Below are 26252 nucleotides of genomic sequence, written 5' to 3'. Positions count from 1 at the left end.
GACGTGACTAAGAGGACCCAGGCATGTCACACTGTGCGCCAATTTAAAAATGTTTCAATGAATAAGTGAAAAATGTGCCCTGTTGGCAGCACTAGAGGGATTATCAAAATCAGCAGATTCATCCTATGAGGATGAGGAGTATCTGTACAGAATTTCATGGTAAGCCATCCAATAGTTAATATATCGGTTTGGGGCAGCAGACCAATCAAATGACAGATCACCATGTCAGTGTCAATACTGGCCTCAAATATCCAATATGGATAGTCAATAATACTGCTATACAAAGGACAGTACACTATGAAATGAAGTCTATATGTTAATGGATAATGATGATTATGTTGATTGTTATAGTGCCAATATTTAATGATAATTATACACAACAATGGCAATATTTAATATTGTTCAAATATATATTATTTTAGTAATTTAACGTTGTTCCTATTACTTAGACTATGGTAATGAAATTACGCCCTTTTTTTCTTAAAAGAGAGTTTAGAGAGTTTCATACAAAAAACAAACAAACAAAAACCTGAATGAAACTGCACTTAGGGAAGTGAAAGATGAACCTTTTCCAAAAAAGTACGCTATTAAACACTGACATACAACGATGGATTTAAAAAAATGTACTTTACAGTTTTGTTTATTGCGAATGTCATGAAGAACTGACATGTCCTCATCTCACTGTCTGGTTGACAATCTAGGTTACACGTTTAGATAAAAACATGAACCTCCATTGTATAGGGGGATTTTATGTCCATCTGACAATATATAGATACATTTCTGTCTATTGTAGATCTGTCTATATCATAACATTTGATATATTCCCCTTTGTAAAAATCAAAGTCAGACAATACTATGTATTAGAGAGTTATAGAAGACAAAACAAATGAATACACAATGAATATTAGATTTGAAACACCCCTCTACATTTCACAATGCTATAGTCCAAGGCGCGCTCAGCGATTTGGCGCTAGAGTGTCTGGTGTACTGTAAGCTCCCAGGAGTTTCACTCTTTTAGAGTTTGACCTGCTATTATTTTTTACTCCTATGACGTTAATGGACAATCATGTCTGAAGAAGAAAACAAGGTTTCCGATGAACTTTTTAAAGATGTCAAATTCTACGTGGTTGGGGACATTGATCAAAAGGTGAGCCTCTGATCGTTAGCTGGTTGTAGCTAGGTTTGTAGCATGCTAACTTGCTAGCACCATTGAATATATATGGGGTTTTTGTTGGACAAGCTAACTAGCTAGCTAAGTGGCTTATATATGCTACGTGAGAAACAAGTGAGCCTGCTCTCTAGCCAGATTTACCCAGCAGATACTTATATTATTCCTCACAGTGTTATGGGTCAAATGGTTGTTTACGAGTCTCGTTGACTCTTATTAAAGGTAACTGAAGCCACAGAGCTTTGCACTTTTGCAGCCTGACAGTGTTAGCTGTGAGTTTCCTAGTTGCACAGCTGATTAGCTGCTAGCTTACAGCCTGCGGTTTATCTTGCTAAGCTAGTGATAAAGCTAGTGTTTGCTGTTAGTAAGCCATGGTCGTGCTACTGTCACTGCGCTGTGGTGTGCTGTAATGAAACACCGGGCTGTACAGGACTGTGCTCACTGTTATTTAGCATCAACCTGTGACTATCTACATCTTGCTGGATTGTGCACTCTTCACTGCGCATGTGTCGCTGCGGTTTCGCTCGTTTGTGCTGGAGACCTGTGGCTCAGTTCTGTACTTCCTGCCAAATAGTGATCCCTAGTCGCACCTCTTATTGAACTTGTTTCTATCAGTCAGAAGCGTTGTATAAACGGCTGTTTACTATTAAGACACTTCACTTTACTATAGATGAAATGCAACCTCGTTATGAAGTGATTGACTGTCTTATAGGTTATTCAGCCTGGTTAGTAGCAACATCCAGTCCAGTAGTTATTTAACCAAATATGTGAAGCTAATGAGCTCAGTCCAACCTGAAACTCTGTCCTGTTGCTGAATTCAGTCATTATTGGAATGATGTGAACCAGGGACAGTCACGCATACAGTATATTTGACTGTATGGTGAACTCCAGTCTCTTACAGGCAGTGTGAAGTCTTTTGCATTGTTATCTCAACACTGATGGTGTGTGATGTGAATGGCACTGCATGTTCTCTGCTCCTGTTTCCTCTATGTCTGCAGAGGCACTGGACACTTCTTTCTGTGGATGCCTTGTTCAAATTCTGTGTAACAAATTCAGCTTTTCTGGGTGCTTTCACAAAATATTTACATAATGAGATTTTTGTTAAATAATCATCAGTAATGTGGATATATGACAATATATCCACATTACGCAAAAAGGCAATAACAAGAACAGTTTGGCAGGCTCAGAAAATGACACCACTTAACTGTAATGTATCCTTTAAAAGAAGGAAAAGACAACACTTGTCATGTCATGAATATTATGACAGCCAAAATTTAAGACCATATCTAGTCTTATATCACAATATCCATCAGCCATCAGACTGTACAACACCACAGCTCCCAGTACCTCCCACTACCACTATAGACTGAGGCTGTCCTTTCTGTTTAATCTCAGGAATATTGCACACTTGTATATAGTATAAGGAATTTATTTATATTGCTGATTCATATAATAACAAATTATTTTAGAGATTATTCATTGTAGTATTTTATTTTATTTTAATTGTATTTTTTTTTATCACTTCACCATTACGTTATTTTGTGTCAATTTTGAATTTCCCCTTAGGGGGATCAATGAAGATACCTTACCTTAACTCAATATATTGCTGAGCTGTACAGCTGCTGATGGTAATTAATAATAAGGCTAATCAACATGCCTTGTGGCAAAAGTGGAGCCAGGTTAAGCTTTTTTAGTGAAAATGTGTTGTGTTTTAAAATGCTATGTGTTCATGTTCATATTGTGACTGAGGACTGTGTGTGTGTGTGTCTCACGTTGCTCCAAACACACTCTGACTGAACTGTAGGATGCTGGATTGAAGTCAGAGTTTGGAGTGGAGCTACTTTGACACCTTTCACCTCCAGCTCTAATCTCCTCTCTAAACACCTGTCTAATGGGTTCAGACTGTTACTGTGATCTGTCAGCGTGCTCTATAGCAGTGTTTCAATGACTCTGCTGATGTTTCAGGTGGTGCAGCTGCTGAAAGCAGGAAAAGGAAAGGAAGTGTCCTACAATGCTCTGGCTACTCACATCATCGCAGAAGACGGGGACAACCCCGAGGTGGGCGAGTCTCGAGAGGTGTTTGACCTGCCTGTTGTCAAGGTAACACTGAAAACCTGATTTTGTTGACTTGTTTCTTGTGTAATATTAAGGGAAATTGCAATAATGACAGCAGCATGTAGAATGTATTATGTGTTTCACCTTCCTTTTAGTTTTGGTACTAAATATTTATAGTTTTTTTTATATTTATGCTATCTTTCTTAAGCACATTTTTCAATTTATGACATCAATAAGGATTGCTTTCAATTTCATTGTACATGTACAAAGACAATAAGAATATTCCCTTCTATTCTATTCTAGTCTATTCCATGCTATTAACCTAGGTTAGACTTTGTGTCAGTTTGTCCAGTCCAAGCTTCATAACTTCCAATCAGCTTGCTTTCATTTGGCGACTTTTTTAAAAACTTAAATGCAGAAAAACAGAATGTTTTATTCACTGCAGGCCTGTGGGATCATTTGAATGTGATTCTATGATTAACTTTAAGCCTCAGTCAAACAGTAAGCATCACTTGAAGCTAGTTGATGACACTATGTGAGAGAAAGAAGGAAATATGGAGCATTAACTTCCTGTTGTGATGTTTTGCAGCCGTCCTGGGTGATCCTCTCAGTGCGATGTGGAGACCTGTTACCGTATCCTTCTAACGTGACTGACATTGTGTCAGATAAACATGTTTTGGGAAAAAATGAACTGCGTTATAATGTCAGAATATAAATGTTTAAGGTTTTGTTGGACCAGTTCTCAGTGTGTTTCCATAACTGACAACCTCACAGAGTCACTGGATTCTCTCCAGAGTCAGGACAGATATTCTTTGGGGTGACGGCTTGTCTTCCCAGTGTAAGTGTATCACTTGCTACAGACACATAATTAAAGGAAAAACCTGTGATGGTCCTTGATAAATTCTGTAGTGATTTCATGGATTGTTCTAAAAACTCCATCCAAACCATCTTAATTATTATTGTTTTATTGTTGTGTGTGCACAGCTTCCAGATGATCTCAATGCACTGTGGGCCTATGTGACATTCTATGGAGGGGAATGTCAGCTTAACCTCAACAAGAAAGTCACACACTTAGTGGTGAAAGAGCCAAAGGGGGTAAGTGGATGGTGTGTGTGTAGTTGTGTGGTGGGGACAGTCATGGCTGGAGACATTATGTGTTCAGGTTGTCAGTACATCCATCCTGTTCTTATGAATGTGAGGGAATTTATTCAAATGTCCACTTGGACTCAAGGAGGAAGTGATTAGAGTTTACTGATCATAGAACAAGGTCACTGTGAAAACATGGCCATAACTTAAGAATGTTCATAGATTCACACAAATGTCTAGTAGGATAAAATGATGAAGCGAAGACATTTTCTATCCAAAAGGTCAAAGGTCACACCACTATGACATTCTAGTGTTCTGCAGAGCCCTTCTCTGGGCCTTATTCAATGATTCACCATAACTGGAGAACAGAAGAGGAGATTGTGACCATATTTCACATTTGGTCACAGACTGAATCAGTGACACTAATCTTGGTGATTGTAAAAAATCTTCTTTGCTGCCAGTTGAAGATGTTTGTGAAACATCCACTATTTGACATTTGTAGCTTCTTTGCAGCAACATCCATATCTGAAGCATCATCTACTGTCATGGCAACATCTTTGTGTTTTATCAGAATCAAGCATGTGAACATCTACAAGAAAATACACTTAATAACTTTTATTCAATTCCTTCAAAGTCTGGACAGACATGGATGTACACTGATGTAAACTCACCTTTATGGACTCTTCTAATCCTACATGTGGACTTTTCTCTAGGCCAAGTTTGAATGTGCTCTCAAACATCCAGGCATCAGGATCATCACCCCAGACTGGATCACTGACTCTGTTAAAGGTAATGTTAGAGCTGTTTGAATCCAACTGCTGTTACATTAGATCAGACTAGTCAACACTCAGTAAAATGACCACTGGAAATGTACTTCTTTAACTACTTAGAGTCAAAATAACATAATGCAGTCTGTATGGTGGAGGATAGGGTAACATCTTTAAGGCTTGTTACAATACTGACATACCTGTGTATATACATTGAAAGAGTTAATGTTGGCTGTAATCATCCATTCCTGATCAATCTCTCAGTATCATTTCTCTTAAAAGAGCAAATGAACGTAAAGCTCTCAGTAATGTTCATTTAGAGCAGATCATGTGCCCAGGAAGTAGTGATGTGATTTCTGTCTCTTTTTAAAAAAGTAGTAAACATGCATAGAAACATTACACAGTAGTAGATAATACACTGCAGTAGCTTCCACTGCCAGCTGATTTGTGTTTGTAGCTTCACAGTGAAATGATGAATGACAATGTTGCTGTTAATGTTTCATTAGTATTCAACAGGATTAGTGAGAGACCTGGTTCACTGCTCCACTGTGAATCTGAGGTAACTTCTGTAGTAAGAGTTTCCATTTCAACCAAATGAAGGAACATCCCAGCCAAAACATGGTGTCCTAAAGCTAAGCTAGTGACCTCATGCTACGTTTGAAAAGTGACTTTTACTTTGTGAGGTAAACATAGACACAGTCTTACTGTTCTGAAACATGTTGAAATCTCAACTGTGCAGTATCAGACTTACCTTATTAGACCGCTATGCTGTCTTACTCCAGGTAAACATGGGCTGTAAGGGAACTATTCAGGGAATTATTCAGTAGGTCATATTCAGTCAGTCAATATCAGATCTTTAAGAACTCGTTTAGACACCATCGTCAGTCGTATTGGGTTAAAGTTTAAGTGGACCTCTAATCATTGTGGATAGTGAAGTCATAGTTATTAACGCTGACTTCTTTTCTTTCATCTTTAAAAGGCAAGAGCAGGAGGGATGAGGCGCTCTATCACCCTCGCCTCACCTACGTGGAGCCTGATGAAGATGAAGAGAGTGAAGCAGAGTCTTATGAGCATTCAGATGGAAGCTACAGCCCGCGCCGCTCCCGCATGTCCAGCGGCGGCTCATCCGGCGAGGAGTCCAGTCCTCGCAGACGACCTGGACCCAAGAAGCTGAACTCAGTCTCACCGTCGTCCCCCCGCAAGCCCGAGCGCCGCAGCGAGCGCATGTTCGACGACTCGGACGACGACTCTTCCACAGAGAAGGAGGGCACCAATCTGAACTGGACACCAGCAGAAGTGGTCACACCAACACCTCCTGTTGCTACAGGCACAGCCAGACGGCGGACGGGGCCCCCCGGCACCAAAGACCCCGCGTCATCTACAGGCAGCGGGCTCATCAACCTGTGTGCCACCGTTCCTCCTGTGCCTGGAGGAGGAGGAGCCATGCCAGCTGAGGCCCGCTCAGCTGCTGCTGCTGCCATCACTCACACTACACAGCAAGGTGAGTGTTCAACAAGGCTGCTGTGTCACTCTCTACATACATTCCACATACACTGAAGAGCAGGGCTGCAACAACTGCAAAATTTCATTATCGATTTGTTGTGTCGCACGATTAATGCATCACTCACTATGTCACGGAGCAGTTTACTTCACCTGCAGACGCAGCTGAGCAGAGCTGGTATCTGCAGAGGCGGAGAAAACGGTCTGACCGAAATCTTCTAAGGTGTAGGAGAACGTTACACTACACTAAACTAGAAAGTGTGTGCAGCATCCTGCCGAGGTCGGGACGGAGCACGCGTGCCCGTGCGCATGCACACACACACACACACACACACACACACACACACACACGATCGGTTTTCTATTGCTTTTGCGCATCATATCAATGATATAATGTCACTGTGTGGATCATTAACCTTGTTGCAGTGTGCTCCCTGGTTATAGTTAGTGAACTATCAGCTTCTACCTGCTCAGATCTCACAGTCATCAGTAGGAGATGAGGAGAGCAGCAGCTAGTAGCTATGTATGGAAGCCTAATGATGGTAAAAGTAAAACTGGTTACTACAAAAATAAACCATTATTATTATTTATCTTGTATTTATTGTTCCAACAGCTCAGGTCCATTGAACAACAGAAAATACCTCTTTTTGTGTAGCATACATGTGTATGTTATTTTGTTAAAGCTATCAGACATGAACATTTAGTTGTTTTGTTTAAATTATTATTTATAATTTAATATTACTATAACAGCTCAGGGAAGTCCAAGCAGCAACATGTTGTTTGAGCACTTTTTTGCAATGTCAATTTGAAATAATGTTTTGTTTTTGAATGAAGGGGTGGAAATTAAGAATTATTTTTTTTAATCCGATTAATCGAAAAAATAATCGACGGATTAATCAATTATCAAAATAATGGTTAGTTGCAGCCCTATTGAAGAGCACTGTGCACTGTATGCTAGCAAGAGATCTCACTACTCTGTGTCACAACACGATCTCTGTTTTGAGATGTGTCAGATTGTGATGAGCATCTGTTGATTTGTAGCATTATGATGGAAACAGACAAAATAATGAAAGTAGAGAAGTGTTGTGTTCTTAAAATATCCAGTCAAATATGATCATTAACTGGTTTAACAAACTTTGTATCCAAAATGATGCTGACCATGTCCGTCTGTGTATTCTGCATTGATGCTGTATTCTCATTGGTTGCTTTGTGGTTGTTGTATTGTATTTAGTATTTTATTTCATTTAATTTTCTATCACCCCACCATGACTGTTTTTCCCTAGGGGATCAATAAAGTTTACCTTGCCTTATGTAAGCAGGCACATGGGGACAATGTGTAGTCCTAAATGTGGGAATTGACTCAGGTTGTGTTTGATCCTCAGATTCAAACATCATCCACATCTGTCATTGGTGGACCGTGTGTCAGTGTGCACTAATATATGAACTGTAACTGTTAGATCAGACAGTGCTCTGCAACTTAAATTTAAGTGCATTAGTTAATGAATGAATAGATTTGAAAGCATCATACAGCCTCCTGCATGACTCTGAACACAGAGGTGCAGGGTGCGTTGGTGTCATCTGTTACTGCTGATCAGTTCTGTTGGATTGGACAGTTTGAAACCAGTTCTGAACTGGAGCCCGTTCTTGATTGTCATCCCTATGATTGGATGCATCAGTGGAGAAGCTCCTGAGTCAGTTGAATCAGTGTACAGACTCCAGCTGTTTAGAAAAGTGATGTTTTCACATCGCAGGTGAGGAACAGCAACACTGACAATGTGAGGCTCATGTAGACTCTTATATGAGGCCAGTGTGGGGCAGCTGGACTGTTCTGTAACTGACTTAGAGACATGGAACACTTATCATCATTGTTGGGAGTGTGTATTGAAAAAAGAAACATCAGTAATAATTTTGAGTGAATGTATCAGTGTGAAGTAGTGACTCTGAGTCATTTATGTCTTATGTGTCTCATGTATTCAACTTAGGACTCATTTATAGCAATATTGGACTTTTTTATAATGTTCCCACCAATCTCAGTAACTTCATTAGGTCCATCATTTGTATTTAAACCATGTGTCTGTGTTTGTGAGGTTTCCTGAGCATTCTGCTGCATGTTTACATCCTGAAGGAGAACGACACATTAATCTCACTGTGAGTAGTTGAATAATGTTAAGCAGACTGTAACCACATCATGTGAATTGTTTTTCAGGTGGTGTGTCAGTTCCAGAGGGCATCCCTGGGTGGAGTCCAGCTGCTAGAACGCTGCGCAACATCACCAACAACTCTGAGATGCAGCCAACCAATCGACCTGCCAACGTAGCACATGTAACACATCCTAACTGTTATTAGAAAGATTTAACAATGCATTTCTGTATTTACTCTCAGTTTTACCTGGGCCTGATCATCATGGTCATAATTTGACCTTTGACTTATTGTTCTTTGTTGTCCTCTGTCACAGATCATCCAGAATTTGACAGCCAATCAGACAAAGCCATTGGAGCAGCAGACCAATCAGAGCCATACTCAGACCCCCAACAGTACCAATCCTCTGATGTTTAATCAGTCTAAACTGGCGGAGCAGCAGCAACAGTTACTGCAACAGCAGCAACAGTCACACCAGGCTGCCCAGCAACAACACCAACAGTTACCACCACAGCAACTGCAACATCCCATGATGCACTTGCAGCAGCAACAACAGCAGCAGCATCAGATGATGCAGTTACATCACCAGCAGCAACAACATCAACAGCAACAATCTCAGGTTGCACAACAACAACAACAAGCGTTCCCACAGTTGCCGCAGCAACAGCAGCAGCAGCAGCAATTCCTGCAACAACAGCAGCAAATGCACCAACAGCAGATGTTTTCACAGCAGCAGCAGCAACAACAACAACAGCAGCAGCAGCAGCAGCAGCAACAACAGCAGCAGCAGCAGCATGTGTTCTCCCAGCAGCAACTGCGACCCCAGCAGCTCCTGCGGCCCGGCCTGCAGCAGCTGCAGCAGCAACAAGCACTACAGCAACAGCTGCAGCAGTTCCAGCAGCAGCAGCAGCGCATGCAGATGTTACAGCAGCAGCAGCAGCAGCAGCAGCAACAAAATCAGCAGCAGTTACATCAACAGCATTTGCAGCAGCAGCAGCAGCAGCAACAGCACCAACAATTCCTACAGCAGCAGCAGCAACACATGCAGCAGATGCAGCAGCAGCAGCACCTGCAGAGCCAGCAGCAGCAGCAGCAGGTTCTGCAGCATCAGAACCAGCAGGTCATGCAGCAGCAGCACCTCCAGCAGCAGCAGACCACGCTGCCGCCTCAGCTCCAGCAGCCTCCACAGATCTCCCAGCTGTTTGGACATGAGCCAGGACAAGAGAGTGAGTACAAAAGTCAGCAGGAAGGTTGTCATGGTTATTCTTTGACCCGATTTACAACTGGCTGTTTGACCTTGTAGCATAAGTGATGTAGGCACAAGTGGTCAGCTTGAGACACATAATAGAGACCTGTGTGAACAGCAACGTGTCTCTGCTGTACAGTTGTGATTAGATCACCTGAGATGCGTGTTAATGCCAGGTATAAACAGGATCAGAAGTATGTATTTGTTGAAGGACACAGTGTAGTTGAGTGTTGATGGAGAGAAAAAGATGCATTTTGAAGTCAAATTTCCTTCATTTCATTGATTTAAAAGTCAGTTAAAGGTGCAGACTTGTGTAACTTGTCTTTGTTGTAATGCTCAGTTCCACAGGACGGCTTCCTGCTGGGCTGTGTGTTTGCTGTTGCTGACTACCCAGAACAGATGGCTGATAAACAACTGCTGGCCACTTGGAAGAGAGTAAGACATCCCTCAGACCAAACAAGATTGTTGACTCCCTTTAGAACTGATGCATGATTAACAGTTCATGTAGTGAGTGGTGAATCATTAGATAATTACATGTATTTGAAAGAAGATGCAGGAATAACACTTATCATTAAAGATGGAGTCAGAGTGTTAAATGATGTTGTTGTGTAAACTCCTGCAGGTCATCCAGGCGTGTGGAGGGGCTGTTGACCATGCCCTGACCAGCCGCTGCACACACCTGCTCTGTGAGAGTCAGGTCAGCAACATGTATGTACAGGTAAGGATGTGTGTGTGTGTGTGTGTATGTGTGCTGTCAGAACACACACAGCTGTTGTAAGTACGACTGTGGGTCAGGAAGCCCTTTTTAAAGTATCTTCTTAAAAATCACACATCATGTAATTGACTTGAGAGGAGTCTCCTCAGCCTTCTAACTACACAGCATGGTCAGTGTCTGTCTATTCTCTTGCTTTGTTCAGTTTAGTTTTACCAAGTTTGAGTCAGTGAGTTAAAAAGGTGTGGTGTGTATCAGTGTATTGATGTGTGTGTGTGTGTGTGTGTGTGTGTGTGTTTGTGTGTGTGTGGTGGTGGTGTTTTCTCCTCCAGGCTCTCAGAGAGGGGAAACGCTGTGTAACAGCACACTGGCTCAACACTGTACTGAAGAGGAAGAGGATGGTTCCTCCTCATCGGACACTACATCTGCCCTTTGCCTTCCCTCCTGGAGCCAAACCTTGCTCACAACATGTAGGTGCAGCTGCCACTAACAGCAGCCACTGTGTATAACCAGCATTTCCAGCCATGTATCAAGCAGATGTCCTTTTCCAGCTTATTTAACGAGTTTAATACTCCAGATGTCTCCTCCTGCCTGGACTACCTTCAGAAGGAGGTGTACTGATCAAACACATCAACACTTCATTGTCATATGTGGAAAGCTGATATTCAGTTTCAGTTCAGTTCACACTTTACTAAGAAAACAGCTCATGGGGGGTCCATGAAAAATACATCAAATACACAATATCTAAACAAAGAAGAAGAGTCATTGAACTCCTTCCAGCAGTGGCTGACTGTACTGTATTCTGCCAGTGACAGTGAACTGCTTCACCGTAATCTGTTAACTGTGTTTTCCAGGCTCATAAAAACAGCACATCTACATCACTGCATTCATAATATGACCAAACTCAACTCACTCCTGTACATACAGCACCAGTCATAAATGTAGACACACTGTCTCATTCAAGAGAATGGAAAGCTATGAATACAATCAATAATTTTATTATCCCCATAGGGAAACTATTTCTCAGTGAGTAAGCATGTCAGTCTCCAGCATGACAGGTAGAGTAAAAAAAAAAAAGTGTGGTGGATGTTTCTCATGTCCTCTTCTCTCCTCTCAGATCATATCAGTGACTGGCTTTGTGGATGCTGACAGAGATGATCTGAAGTTGATGGCCTACCTGGCTGGTGCCAGATACACTGGATATCTGTGTCGCAGTAACACCGTCCTCATCTGTAAAGAGTAAGCAAGATCAGTGACTGATGATACCAAGTTTACTCTGACATTAAAGTTATTCTAATATTTACACATTAACATTCCACTACCCATCTTTAATGTACTGTATAGTTGCCTGGAAACAAACACTAACTTGATGAATGATGGGGATGAGATCATGACAATTAAAATATAATACCCTTGTTAAAAAGTCTTCAGTATAATTGACAGAAGTGTGTTGTGTGAGTATGTGTTTGTGATTCTGAGTGTCAGAAGACCTACACACACACACACACACACACACACACACACACACACGCACACACGCACACACACTACTAGACCAGAGTGAGACCAGTGTGACAGTGGATTGTACTGCAGGAAGCTGTTTAATCCTTTTGTGTAGTTTGAGTCAGCACCATCATATGAAATACACATGGTACATATTATATGTTATAAGTGGCACCATCAGTTCAAACTGTATCTGCAGCCAGTCCTCGTGGGCTTTGCAGGACCACACACAGTGTTGATGATGTGCTCATGTTGCTGGTTTCCATCTAGACCCAGCGGGCTCAAGTATGAGAAGGCCAAGGAGTGGAAGATCCCATGTGTGAATGCTCAGTGGCTGTGTGATATACTGCTGGGTAACTTTGAAGCACTGAGACAGATTCAGCACAGCAGATACTGCATCTACACTCACCCTGAACCACTGGTGCCTAACCCACAGTTGGTCCAGAACCTGCTGGGTATGTACACACACACACACACACACACACACAGCTTGTTGTGACACATAAAGTATTGTAGGGTAATGGTTAAACATGTACTGGATGTGTGTTTGTATGAGGGGAGGATGATTTACCTTCAGCTTGACATTATATTTAAATAGTATATTAACATTATATTAACACATACATTGAACATAACTTGGCTTCTGTGTTTCTCCTCAGCTGCTTGGAGAGCTCCCATCAAAGTATCTGCTGAAGCTTTAGCAGTAAGTACATCACAGCCTGTCAGTCTTATTGATACTCCTCATCAATCTACTTCTTTATCAATACGGTTATCAGTTCTTTTCATTACTAAAGAATTAGAATTGATTGATTGGAAATGATTTATACTTGAAATATGAAAGTATTGTTTTGGGAGCAGCAACAGTAATCACTGTATAAAGTCAATCCTATGTGTTGTTGTTGTAGCTCAGTTTGACTAGTTTTAATAAACATTATAAACTAAAGAGTAGAGCTACATACAGACAGTGCATGTTTTAGCTTGTTCCTAACAATTAGTTGTTAGCCTAACCAGCAAGCTGTGTGTGGAAGACATAGCTGCAGGCAAAGCAGATAAACACATGTGTATGCAGGGTAAACAGCTGATATTATAAAGTACTTACTGACTTTTTACTGGCAGAGTTTTAATTGCTGTTTTATTAAAGTAACAAGTGTAGGTGCATCAATTCTTTCACATCTATACCTCTCTGCTCTGTGTGTGTGAGTGAGTGACAGACAGAGATAGAGAGAGAGAGAGATAGAGAGAGAGGAGCTGAGCCCTGCCTTTAGTCAAGAGGAGCAGCTGCTGTGTGACCGTAACTGACAACAAAATGTATGAAAGTACAGATAGAAGAAGTGACTTTAAATTCCCCGGGGTTCTTACAATATTTCAGAAGCAGGTTTCAGGTCTTTGGTCACAGGCCTGTTTGATGAGCTGAATGTCACAGTGTGTTTTGTTTTTTCTACATGCTGTGTTCAGAAGCAGCTGATCAGCTCTTTGTGTTTCATTCTACCTACATACAACTCAACCTGTACAATATCCACTATCTAAAAAACCAAAGGTGTTAGCTCTAAAGCCTCCATGTGTGGTTCACTGAGCATGCTCAACAGATTTTTTAAATATTTCTTCAGTGACTATCTACACAGTAGCTTTCACACATCTCTTCCTTAGAATTCAACAAGAAGAAGAGTTTAGTGCTGACTCATCAGTGTGTGTGTGGTTGTGTTGTTTAGAGTCTGCAGCTGATCCAGAAGCAAAAGCTCACTGACTCCACCAACCAGCCAGCCAATAAGAAGGCCAGGTGAGTACAGGGGTAAACAGCTGTCAATATGATTCTATTTACTATAATGATGATGATAATGGGTTTTATGTGTGTGCAGACTGGAGGAGATCCAGTCTCCCAGTAAGAAGCTTCCTCCAGAGTCCACACCTCGAGTCATGTTCACAGGGTTTGAACCCGCACAAGTACAGCTGTACACAAAGGTAACCTCACATACTGTTCTTATTCTGACTAATAATTAGTCTCTACAATAATCACATTCATACATTCCCCATCACTCATTATAAATGTTTGATTAATCCTGAATGAAGAGTGTATTCTATTTATTTATGGAAACACTACATTCACAATCACTATTCTATGTTCCAGGAGAATATACAATATGATGAATACAACATGTTTGAATGTTGTAAAATGTATACATTTACCTTTACAAAGGTGTGTATCAGCCGCACAAAAATAAAAACATTCATGCATTTTATTCCCACTTTTGTGTATTCAGGGTCACAGTAGTCACCTAGCAGAAATATGTATAGGGTGTTTTTACACCTCTCAGATGTAAAGATGGGTCAAATTTGACCCTGAACAGTACATTTGACACATATATTGTAATGTCTTTACTTGGATCCATTGGTCTTATTCATGTTGTTAAAGTCTACCTTGTGTTTCACTGTGACTTTTTTAAACCTGGACACAGGACGCGTTTCCTTTCAACACATTTAAACCTCAAACAGTAAATGAACGAGCTCAGAAGCTTCTCTGTAGTTTGTTGTCTCCTTCAGCTTCTCCTCTTTCTCTCCTGTCTTTCAGAGGTTGCACGCTTTAGGTGGAGAGGTAGCAGATGGGAGTCAGAAAGTCACTCACCTGGTGGCCAGCAAGGTGACCCGCACAGTCAAGTTCCTCACCGCCATGTCTGTGGTGAAACATATCGTCACCCCCGACTGGCTGGAGGAGAGCTGGAGGACCCAGAAGTTTGTGGGTATGTGTGTGTTTGACTTTCAGCATTTCTAACCTTCTTCCTCTTCTTCTCCTGAGTGGTGAGATGTGTCTTTACTGTGTGATGATGTTTTTGATCAGTTGCAGTTAAGATTAGCTTTAAGGGCAATTTTGATGGTAGTGAAAAGAGCGAGATGTAAAAACTGAATTAAATATGCAGTTGAAAAGTGTGAGTCTCCATCTTCTCCTTCAGTTGGCCTGAGTTAGTCACACAGTAGTAGCTCAAACTAACGTGTGTGCGCCTGTCTTTCAGATGAACAGAGCTACATTCTGAGGGATGCAGAGGCTGAGGTGTTGTTTGCTTTCAGTCTGGAGGAGTCACTAAAGAGAGCCCACAGTGCACCGCTCTTCAAGGTTAGACACACACACACACACACACACACACACACACACACACACACACACACACACACACACACACACACACACACACACACAGATACATACAAACCTTTCCTGCTGAAAGAGAACACACAATAAATCAGCTGTGTATTTATATGACTACCTTGTCCTTCACTGTGTGTGTGTGTGTGTGTGTGTGTGTGTGTGTGTGTGTGTGTGTGTGTGTGTGTGTGTGTGTGTGTGTGTGTGTCTGTGTGTCTGTGTGTGTGTGTCTGTGTGTGTGTGATGTGGTGGCTGAGCAGGGGAAGTATTTCTACCTCACCCCTGGGATCTGCCCCAGCCTCAGCACCATGAAGTCCATCCTGGAGAGTGCTGGAGGGAAGCTGCTGGCCAAACAGCCCTCCTACAGAAAGATCATGGAGCACAAACAGAACAAGGTGAGTGTGTGTGTGGAACCCTGCAGACAGCTGACAAACACTGGCTGATGCTGGGAAGGTTAGAGCAGTCCAATAAATGTCCTCCTAATAGAACTCTTTGTGCTATTATTGAATGTGACTATTTATTGAGTTCATGTATTGACTCAGTATGAACTGCATGTTGATGTTACAGAACCTTCCAGAGATCATCTTAATTTCTTGTGACAACGATCTTCACCTGTGTAGAGAATACTTCCTGAAAAACATCGGTAAGACACACACACACACACACACACACACAACACACACACACACACACACACACACACACACACACACACACACACACACACACACACACACAGAGAGAGAGTCTTATGATGTGTTACCAAGTGTTCTTTACTCAAACTCATTACTATACTGCTGTGTGTTCTATCATAGTGTATATTGGTGTGTGTTCAATCAAAGTGTGTATTGGTGTGTGTGTTCTATCAGAGTACGTACTGCTGTGTGTTCTATCAGAGTGTGTATTGGTGTGTGCTCTATCAGAGTGTGTATTGGTGTGTGTTCTATCAGAATGTGTACTGCTGTGTGTGTGTGTGTGTGTGTGTGTGTGTGTGTGTGTGTGTGTGTGTGTGTGTGTGTGTGTGTGTGTGTGTGTGTGTGTGTGTAAAGATGTCTCTGATGGTGTGTGATGTGTCTCTTGTCTTCCAGATGTCCACAACGCTGAGTTCATACTGACAGGAGTTCTCACTCAGAAACTCGACTATGATTCATATCCTTTATATACACACATGAATGTTTTAAACACATACACACACGGAAAAAAAGATTGTTAAGTAAGTAAATGAAAATATAAAGTATCAAGTATCAAATTTGACATTGAAGTAATCATATAGTCAATCAATCAGTTTAATTTAAATAGCACCAAATCTTTATGCAGTTATCTGAAGGCACTTGAAGTATGTTAACATGTGGTTGGAACATAATCATATGAACATCTTTTAGTTTTTACATTAGTTTAGTCTTTTTCCTTCAGCTTTGTCAGCAGCAGCCATAAATGACATGTGGGATCATTTCCAGGCAGAGAGTGAAGTCTATAGAGAGAGTCTGTATACTGATGCACATGAATGTAGATGTCATTTTAAAATATGAAGTCATTTCATACTTACATCTTAAAGTAAACACTTCATGAAAGTGAACATGAATCCTCTCTTGAACTTTTTTCACCTCAAAATGTGTATAGAAAGGAAAGTGTCAGTGTTCTCTGTTTGGACAATTAGTTTGATTATAGAGCTGTCATGCTTCTACAAACTGATTTAGAGTATGTGTAGGAAAACACTGCTATGTGCTGTAAAATCAGTTTCCTTGACAGTCACACGTATAAATTCACTTGATGGTGAAGCAGATAAGACATGAAGAAGCAGAAGAGGAACAACAACCTGTGTACAGTCCAACCACACTGACTTTTCTATGTTTTTATTCCTGTGCATAGATATTGAGTCATTTTTTAGCTTTTTGTTACATGTTTGAGAATGAAATAAATGGATGTTATTTTTGTGAAATGAATGTTTAAATTATGAACAATTTTAACCTTTTTCCTGTTATTAAAATAGAATGTGTAAAGGCCTCAGCTCCAACACGCTGCTTTTTGGAATAAAAACTGTAAATTAATTAGAGCACGTCTTCTGCCTTTTTTTTTTTTTTCACTCATTTATAAAATTCATGGGTTAGAAACTTTTCTCACCACCAGCATGAATAGTATCTTCAACTTCCTGTAAGACACTTTTATCTAAATCATTGAGCAGAAGTTTTGGGAGTCAGCAGCTGATTTCATCCTGATGCTTCAAGAAAAGAAAAACAGAAAAAACAGTGCTGAGAACAAAAGCTCTGGCTCTCCTTGTTCTCACTTTTGAGGCTTTGAAAGCTTTCCTGAAGGTATTCCTCCCAGGTTTGAGCTGATAATTCCTGATAGATTTGATTTAATTAACTGTTAATGAGGGTCTGGGGTAGTTACTGGTGAAGTTCTAATTGCTGGCTGTCAGACAGATAGCCTGGGGTCATGTGTGGGTGGGGGGGGGGGGGGGGGGGGGTAGCTGGGTAGGAGCGGGACGTGCAGCGGCGCCTGCGGTGCTGCCCTCAAAACTACAGCAGACTGAATTAGACAGAGCCTGAGCCAAGGTCATGTGCTACATATTCCTGTTCCTGTCTGCCACCAGCAGCCTCCAACGATGCGTTCACTGCTCATCTGGAGTGAGGGGTGACTTCAGGAACATGATTGTAAATGAGTGTTTAGTTCATGTAAATCCTGTATCATGGCCCTAACCCTAACCTTCCATCTCCTTTCTGATCACTAATATGACTACAATAATTGTGTGATTGAGATGGACCAAAAGAAAGTGTGGTTTGTTCATGTATCAAAGTAGGACATGAATTAACCTTTAAACAGGCAGGAGTGGAAAATGAGATGTGAAAAATAATTTGATGTTACTTCAGTAAAACATTTCCACATATATATATATATTAATATTTTAGATTTTATGAGTTGTATCTCCCTGGATATGTTGCCATATTAAGGTATAAAAATGCTCATAATGCTAAACATTATTGACATTTTGACATTTGAGAGCAGTAAAAACCTTCTAAATACTTGATGACATCTCCTGATGTGACCCAGAACATACAACACTTCTTAAAAACAACAAGTGATATACATATCATATTTAAAAACATTCTTCACATTTAATATAATTCATTGAGCTCGTCATTTTCATTGAACATAGGTGTGATTGTACATTTTTAATGATGCATAAACAAAAGGCATAAAAACTGAAGAATAAACTATCTCTGCTCTCTGAAAGCTTCCTTAAGGATTATACACACGTTTATCTGTGAATGATGAAATATTCATTCATAATTTGTGGTGGGTTAGGGTTAGGGTGGGATACTGTGAATATGTCTGAATATGAACAGTATGTGAGGGTTAATGTTTTATTAGATGAGAATAAGTGGAATATTCTTGTTTTCCCAGGTCATTGAGACAAGAGCTTGTGTCTGTCAGCTGTCTGTAGGGAGAATGTTAAGAGGTGTTGATTCTTTTATCTGAAACTCAGCCATGAAGTGAGGTGAATAAGTACACCAGTCACCAGTCAGACCATCCACACACAGCTGAACAGTAACAACACCAACACCAGGAGGAAAAGTGATACAAATGTACTCTTCACTTCACTACTGTGCAGCAAAGAACCTCAGAAAGAGAAAAAAACCAACACAAATACACTCAAAGTCTAAGTCATACAAAATCACATAAAATCAATTGATCAAATCAAATCAATAATTGATCATTATATGAATAAATATAATGATTATGATTAATAATAAATCAACAGGAAATAAAGTGTTCATTGATACTGATCTGAGTCATTTGATTTGATCATGTAATCACCAAATTGTACCAGAATAGCAGTAATGAAGAAATGCATGCAGTATTCAGTAATAGTATGAATATAGTATAGTATTCACAGAACACATGTTAACAAATAGAAATATTATCATATGTTTGTTACCTTGCTGCCTAATGATGTACAGAAGAGTAACAATCACTCATAGAACATTGTGTGATGATGTATGCAGCGATATAGATAACATAGATATGTCACACTGTGGTCCAGCAGGGTTTGGGAATATTTTTCTGCCCTTCAGTGACTCACGAGTCTCAAAAAGTGACCCAGGAAGAAGAGAGGAGAAAGGACACACAATGATGCACCTACACAACTTGATCCAAAAGGTTGCAAACAGCAAAACTAATATTAATAATAACTACAACCCACAGAATGAGGATAAAATATATATATCAAGAATAAAAGAGTAAACCTAATCAGATCATTTAGATGTAAATAAAGTTGTGTTTCTCAAATAGAAACATGTCTAAAACAGCCATGAGTTTAGTGCTTTTGATTTTGAGAACAGTATCTCAGGAGAAAACCCCTCAGATTTGAGAAAAGTCAGAACATTTAAATACAATTATGTGTTACAGAATAACATATGTTCTTTTTTTAATCTCCTGACCTCTCACATTTATCTTGTGATGCCATTTGGGGTCCCGACCCCCAGTTTGGCAGTTTGGGAACCACAGTATAAGACTATTGGTCTATTGGAAGATCCAGACAAATAAAGGTTCACTGATCAGAAACATGTGTGTGTGTGTGTGTGTGTGTTTGTGTGTGAGTGTGTGTGTGTGTGTGTGTGTGTGTGTTTGTGTGTGTGTGTGTGTGTGTATGTTATTCAGATGAATTATTCCAGTGTAACAATTAATCACATCTGCTGACAGAACTATGAAGTGAAGAACAGTAACAGAGTGTGTGCTGTTTTTGGAGCCTGATCTCCATTTTTTAAATAGTCTATATAATCTTAATTTACCCAGAATTCACTACTTAAGACACAAAAGTCACTTTAGAATTAGACATCAAAAACCAGCTGATGCCTACACGTCCAGCCACTCTCCTGCTGCCCATGTGCTGATGATAATGACATCATCAGATAAATGAAGAAATCCACATAAGCAAGAGCACAGTGAACACACACACATACACACACACACATCATTTGGGCAACCCTAATTAATTCCAATTAGAAATGCAAATAAGGAGCCACATCTTTGATTAAGCAGCAGTCAAGTTCCTTGTTGGTTTGTGATGTCCTCCTCTGACGCAGCCCAGTTGTGAGAAGAAGGGAAGAAAAAAAGGAATGGGACAAAGAAAATGTTGTAATTAATGTAGAAATGCTTCATTTGAGATATTTCTAATTACTCCCCAGTCCCCTCCCTCTGTTGCATCAGACACACTTTTGGCCTGCCAACTTCCCCCTGTTCCACAGGATGCAGAGGAATTACAGACTAATTACACAGAGATGGGCGCTGGGATTCATCTGGCCCTGCAATTTACATATGAGCTAATTAGCATATGATGGAACTAATTACTAATAATTTAGCCAATTACAGGGCTGGGCTATCTCATTACGCTTTTGGAAAAAAGGGAGGCTTGGAGGAAAATGTATTGTTGCAGTCCAAGACAAAGAGAAGAGCAGAAGAAGCCTGAGCTCACCTTCATGGATCCACACTAACAGTACACACACTGACCTGCACTGGAGCAGCTGGAGGTGGAGTGCCTTGCTCAAGAGCTTATAAGTGGTTCAGACTCAGTATTTCTAACATCCGTCAACCTGTGCCAACATCACAGAAATAAACAGCTTCAGTTTGTGATTTAACATATACAGCTGCACACAGCTGCTTCCAGGACTGTCTCCATATATTAGATGAGATACTATGCATAGAATGAGGGGCAAAAAAAAGAAATCTGGATTCCTGTTTAACCCTAACATACTGTTCAGTGGCAGATTTGACCCATTTTTACATTTGAGAGCTGCAAAAACTGTAAAAACACCATATGACCATAGATGGATCTTTCTAATGTGACCCTGAATATACAAAAATAGAAATAAAATTCATCATTTTTATTTTTATATTTTCGTGCAGCTGATACACATTTTTATAAATGCAAATGTCCAAATGTGACCTGTTTATTACACAATTCATAGTTCACCATTCAGACATATTGTATTCATCATATTCTATAAAATGTTCTACTGGAACATAAAATAGTGAATGTGAATGTCTTTATTCCATAAATACACAGAACACATGAACAGTATGTGTTTCTACTGTCTACTTAATGTTCCCCATCATAGAAAACATCATTACATCATTATTTCATCTTTGTGTGTGAGGAAGAACTCTCATCAGTTTGGATGGCAGGAGACCGTTCTGCTGTTATTATGGAGAAGAGAAGAAGACTGCTGGAGGTACAAATCAGAGCTGTAGTTAAAGTACTGGAAAAGCAAAAACTACACTATTGTTTCCAAATTGATCCACAATCCACCATCTAAACCCCCATCTATAGCCTCCACACGTTGTTGATGGTGACTACATGTGTTTTTACTGAAATGTACTATGGGAAGTGTAGTTGACTTGAGAGTTTCATGTTCACACTGAGGTCAACTCTGCCTCAGTGTCAACAAGTCCTCGCTCCTACTCTGCTGTCAAAACACACACTGTGATGCTGGTCATGTTCAGTGATTCTTCCTTCAGCTCTGAAATACTGCCAGAATTCACTCCATCTTTTTAATCTCACTTACACACTCTTTTAATTCATTTAACTGACTTCAGCTTCACCTTTGGCTCCAAACAGGAAATAGCAGTACAATGGATTGGCAGTTATAAGCAGAGTAGAACTTGTGGACAATGTAATAAAAAAGCACATATTATTAATCACTAAATATTCTATTAGAAAACCATAAACAAGAAAGAAAGACAAAATTAGTTAGTGTTGTAGTGGTGGTTAGTGGTGCAGCACTGCAGAGGCCTGATATCAGAACAGCAAACACTGAATCTCACTGACTTTATGATTGTGTTTAAGTGTCAAACTTCTGAAGACATTTCAGTTTGGTTGTTTCTGAGTGAAATATCATTTAAAAAATGTAATATTTTGTTATTCCAAATAAATCACACAATGCAGTTACATTAAGTTCTGCACATGTGAATCATCCGTTCAACATAATTGTTACATTAAAAGATCAAATGAACTTTGATACATTATACAGTTAATATGTTACATATCTGTAGTTTCTACAATCCTTCAATGTAAAGGTGACAGAGCTCAAAATGTTTAAAATGTTCAAATTCTCTCATTTCTTTTGAAGAATGATCTGTGTTGTTTGGCCTTGATGTTCATCTATATCTCTGATATTTTGTGTTTAATATTATATACCATTTTATACACCTGTCTACTTGTCCCCTCTTGCATCTTTAATGTGTTATTAATGTGATGTCTGAGCTGCTTTTGCTTGTTTAATATGGCTCGTAATTGTATGCAGTTTTCATAGAGTTGACAGTAATTTGCATATTCAGTTGAAAACCACTGTTCTCTACAGTGTTAATGCCCCCAACATTGTGTATAGATGACATTATTCATTCATATTTTTGTAAATGGATGCTATGAATTTTCTTGCCAAAAAAAGTTGAATTGAATGAAGTTCTAAAAACATTGTATTGTACTTTATATGTCAGTCATTGTAGAAAGTACTAACTCCATTCATATGTCCATATACTCACTGCTGAATACTGATCAGCTGCTAATACACAGTTTGACTTTCATAATGCAGAAGTGCTTTAAAGCTGCCATTCACTTCTAATGAACTTCCATATTATAAAGTAAATCAGGCTAATCATCATCTGTAGGCTAGTGTATGATCCAGTTTATCTTGTTAATGTTTGATTGTATTAGTTGTTGTCCTCCTGTCACTGTTCTAATAGAAAAGTACAAATATGATCCTTACTATTATTATTTTTTAACAATGCTCTATATTTACATTCAGTCCAGTGATGAGGAGTAATTTAGGGTTTGAATGTTAAAGTGAAAGATTAATCAGAGCAGTGGTGTGAAAAGCTTTTCTGGGTCATCAGGACTTTGGTGTGTGTATACTGCCCTCTGCTGGCACAAACTGGCAGTGTGACATAAACCATGACAGCAGGAGCCACTGATTTTTCAACACTCTGGAAGCCCTTTATTAGTTCTGCAACCTCACAGGAATCTGAAGTCTATACAAAATCAGAAAACACAGTTATTTACAGTCGTGTAAACTTAACAAGTTTCAAACTGACAGAGAAACTGTTAAAGGCATGCGAGGTTCAGATTTTGGTAAGGTAGCAAAACAAGCAAAAAACAGAAAGGAAGTATTTGCATACAAGTGAAGGTGGCAAACTGTGGCACCAGGTTTGAATAATAATGATTCAAAAAGTTATTTTGACATAGAACACAGTAAAAGGTCCACACAGTGTGTCTGAATCACAATGTAAAACCAAACACTTTGGTGTTTTTAAGCTCATATTGCAAAGTACTGCCTCACATCTGGAAAAGAACAGTCTGACATTTTGGGAAACTTTTTTTTTTTTGAGTATATCTTCTGAGTCAGATGAGAAGATTGTAACCTTTGTTTTCCTTCTTAATCTGTGTGCATTGATTTTTGTCCTTAGTGGAAAATAAGAATGACAGAACTCAGAAACTGTCTTATGCACATGTTCTTTCATCTTCATTTTCAACATGTTTTTGGTATGTAAGAAATCGTCATTTTTTTAAATTTTTATTTCTAAATAAAACCTCACTCCTCTGCTCACCACTGTAATCTCCTCATGTTTAAATTGCTCTGTCTGTGTTCATTACATTGTTATTGTATGAATATCATTTGGTGAAACTGTTTTCTAGTTGTGCCATAACCTTTTGGGGGAGGTGGTCAATGCTTATTTCAGTAAAAAAAAAAAAAAGTGCTAGCTTTTAATAAATAAGAAATCCAACACATATGTTCAATATATACATTAAGCACAGCCATAAAATACATGAATCATGCTGAAGTTGCTATGAGCAGACATAGACAAGAGACAAATAAGATATGTTAGATTAATTAGTAAATAGCCTAAATACTAGATTGTGGCCTTCATTCAACAGTGTTGTATGCTGATGAATGTTGTTCTTATAATAACGTTGGTAAATCTTAATAGTATTAAGTGTTGCTGGGGTTCTTCTCCATGAACCTTGGAAGAAGAAAAATGATTGACACTAAAGAGCAGCTCACAAAACATTCTGCTGTATGTTTGAAACTGTTTTTCTCTTTCCATGTAGAACTGTGTCTGACGAAATAAAAGCATCGCTAAGTGTGCCTGGTTTTGCAAAAAATACGAAGAAACATTTAGAAGTGTGCATCTCCACAGCAGATGCAGGTCGTGCAGCTGACCAGTATCTTCTCACCTCTCTGATGGCAGTCAGTCATTACACACAATAGTAGGAGATTTAGTTTATAACCTGCGAGTGAGCAAAGCTAGCAGTTTCTCATTGTTTTCTAGTCTTTGTGCTAAGCTAGGCTAAAGACATCTCTTCTCATCTGACAGAAAAAAATAAACCATGTTGATTTCCCAAACTGGTGGAGTGTTCCTTTAACCCTGCTGGGCAGAAGGTGTCTGTAATAATCTTGGCTTCATACACCAAGCTCTTTGTTTTTGGCAAGAAACACTTCAAACAAGTCACTACAAATGGAAATGGTTGTGTATGAGCACAATAACCAACAGCTACGCTAAAAGAAGCCACATATGTCTAATACTTCTATATTATACTTCATCTACATAAGAACTGACAGACCTTTACAGAATGAATCTTTAAACATTATAGTCTGTATAGGATTGTCTTTGGGTAAACTCTGCATATTAATCATCATAACCTCTTGGAGAGCTCTTATTTTGTCATACAAATATATTCAACAGTGTTAAATGAAAGCACACATACTGTATCACACACCTATCATCCAAAGTCAGCTGTACTGCATATCACAGGACTGATGGAGTGTGTGGCAATCAAACCTGAAACCATGTCAAACTAATCTGAAGGAAAAAAAGTTCACCCGTTTATTCTATATTGATATTCTTATTACTCTTTATCAGAAACTATAACAGTATACTGAAGCAAACGTGTCTGATTGTCAAAAAGCAGTCCATGTGCAGATATTCTGGAATCATCCACATCAATATATATATATATATATAAAAGAAAGCACATCTAAAAGGTGTCTTCTAAGACCTCTAAGAGACTGATTCACCCTGAAAAAAGCCACAGGTTCACACCTGATTACAGGAGGGGACGTGGAAAGGCATTCTTGGAAAATGTTGAAGAAGAAGCAAAACAAGCCGGTCGGTGGGAAAGTGGACCCACTGAAAAACTGAATAACTCAGCTTTGTTACCATAAAACATAAATAAAGTGAGATTTAGCACTGGAAAGCTGACAATGCACTCATTTGATCTTACTTGTGCAAATATGTGCTGATGAGCATCATGTCAACAGGACTTCATATTACACAGTATACAGATTTTGGAGTGCTTTAGACTTCTTGTGTTAATTCACTCTCAATATCAATATCAGAGTTTAAAAAATCTGTACAATATACAATTTACTATAACTAATGTGCTTATTCAACCAGTAGAATATTCAAGCCTAGACTGGTTGTTCAGGTTCAGGAGCATCATTTCATACACTCACATGTATTTTACAGTGTTGCAAGTTTTTGAGACTCAGAGTAAGTACAATATTTTTTGACTCCTGGACAAGAAAGATGTACAGTACGTGTGTTCTACACACTGGTTTTGACAAAAACATATAGACTCACACAACACTTTATTAGTGAAATCTCATTTCTACCAAAAGTTCTACGTTTATGAGGCTTATACATTTTCAGTTTGTGTTAACGCTGTCAGAAAGGTGATGATTCTACTGCAGTGGGTGTTTTTAGTGTACATTGTACAACACATTGTACTAAGTGTTCCTAATATTTTGCCCCTCCTTAAATATGTTAATGGGGGGGGGGGGGAAATGAAAAATGAATAAGCTCTGTCAAGTTGAATTTTTGGCAGGACTGTGGTATTGGATTGCACTAGACTGCATAGGTGTTCCTAATAAAGTGCTCGGTGA

The 26252-nt window shown here is 39.4% G+C and overlaps 1 protein-coding gene across 1 annotated transcript; it reads left to right on the top strand.

Moving 5' to 3' along the window:
* Nucleotides 1-965: 965 nt before the first annotated feature.
* On the top strand, nucleotides 966-17386 carry paxip1 (PAX interacting (with transcription-activation domain) protein 1). Its single transcript, XM_062428626.1, has 23 exons — nucleotides 966-1147; nucleotides 3134-3268; nucleotides 3813-3856; nucleotides 3998-4061; nucleotides 4208-4318; nucleotides 5023-5098; nucleotides 6056-6577; nucleotides 8783-8898; nucleotides 9032-9941; nucleotides 10302-10396; nucleotides 10584-10679; nucleotides 11006-11143; nucleotides 11791-11912; nucleotides 12447-12631; nucleotides 12836-12879; nucleotides 13886-13953; nucleotides 14033-14135; nucleotides 14743-14911; nucleotides 15182-15282; nucleotides 15573-15707; nucleotides 15880-15955; nucleotides 16401-16461; nucleotides 17068-17386. Exons 1-23 carry the CDS (start codon nucleotides 1067-1069, stop codon nucleotides 17081-17083), a joined length of 3468 nt encoding a protein of 1155 aa, XP_062284610.1. The 5' UTR covers nucleotides 966-1066; the 3' UTR covers nucleotides 17084-17386.
* Nucleotides 17387-26252: the final 8866 nt, after the last annotated feature.

This window comes from Scomber scombrus, chromosome 11 (genome assembly GCF_963691925.1).
Source record: "Scomber scombrus chromosome 11, fScoSco1.1, whole genome shotgun sequence".
In the NCBI taxonomy this organism is placed as follows: domain Eukaryota; kingdom Metazoa; phylum Chordata; class Actinopteri; order Scombriformes; family Scombridae; genus Scomber; species Scomber scombrus.
The sequence above is the reverse complement of the archived record's forward strand: the minus strand, read 5'-3'. Positions and strand labels throughout refer to the sequence as shown.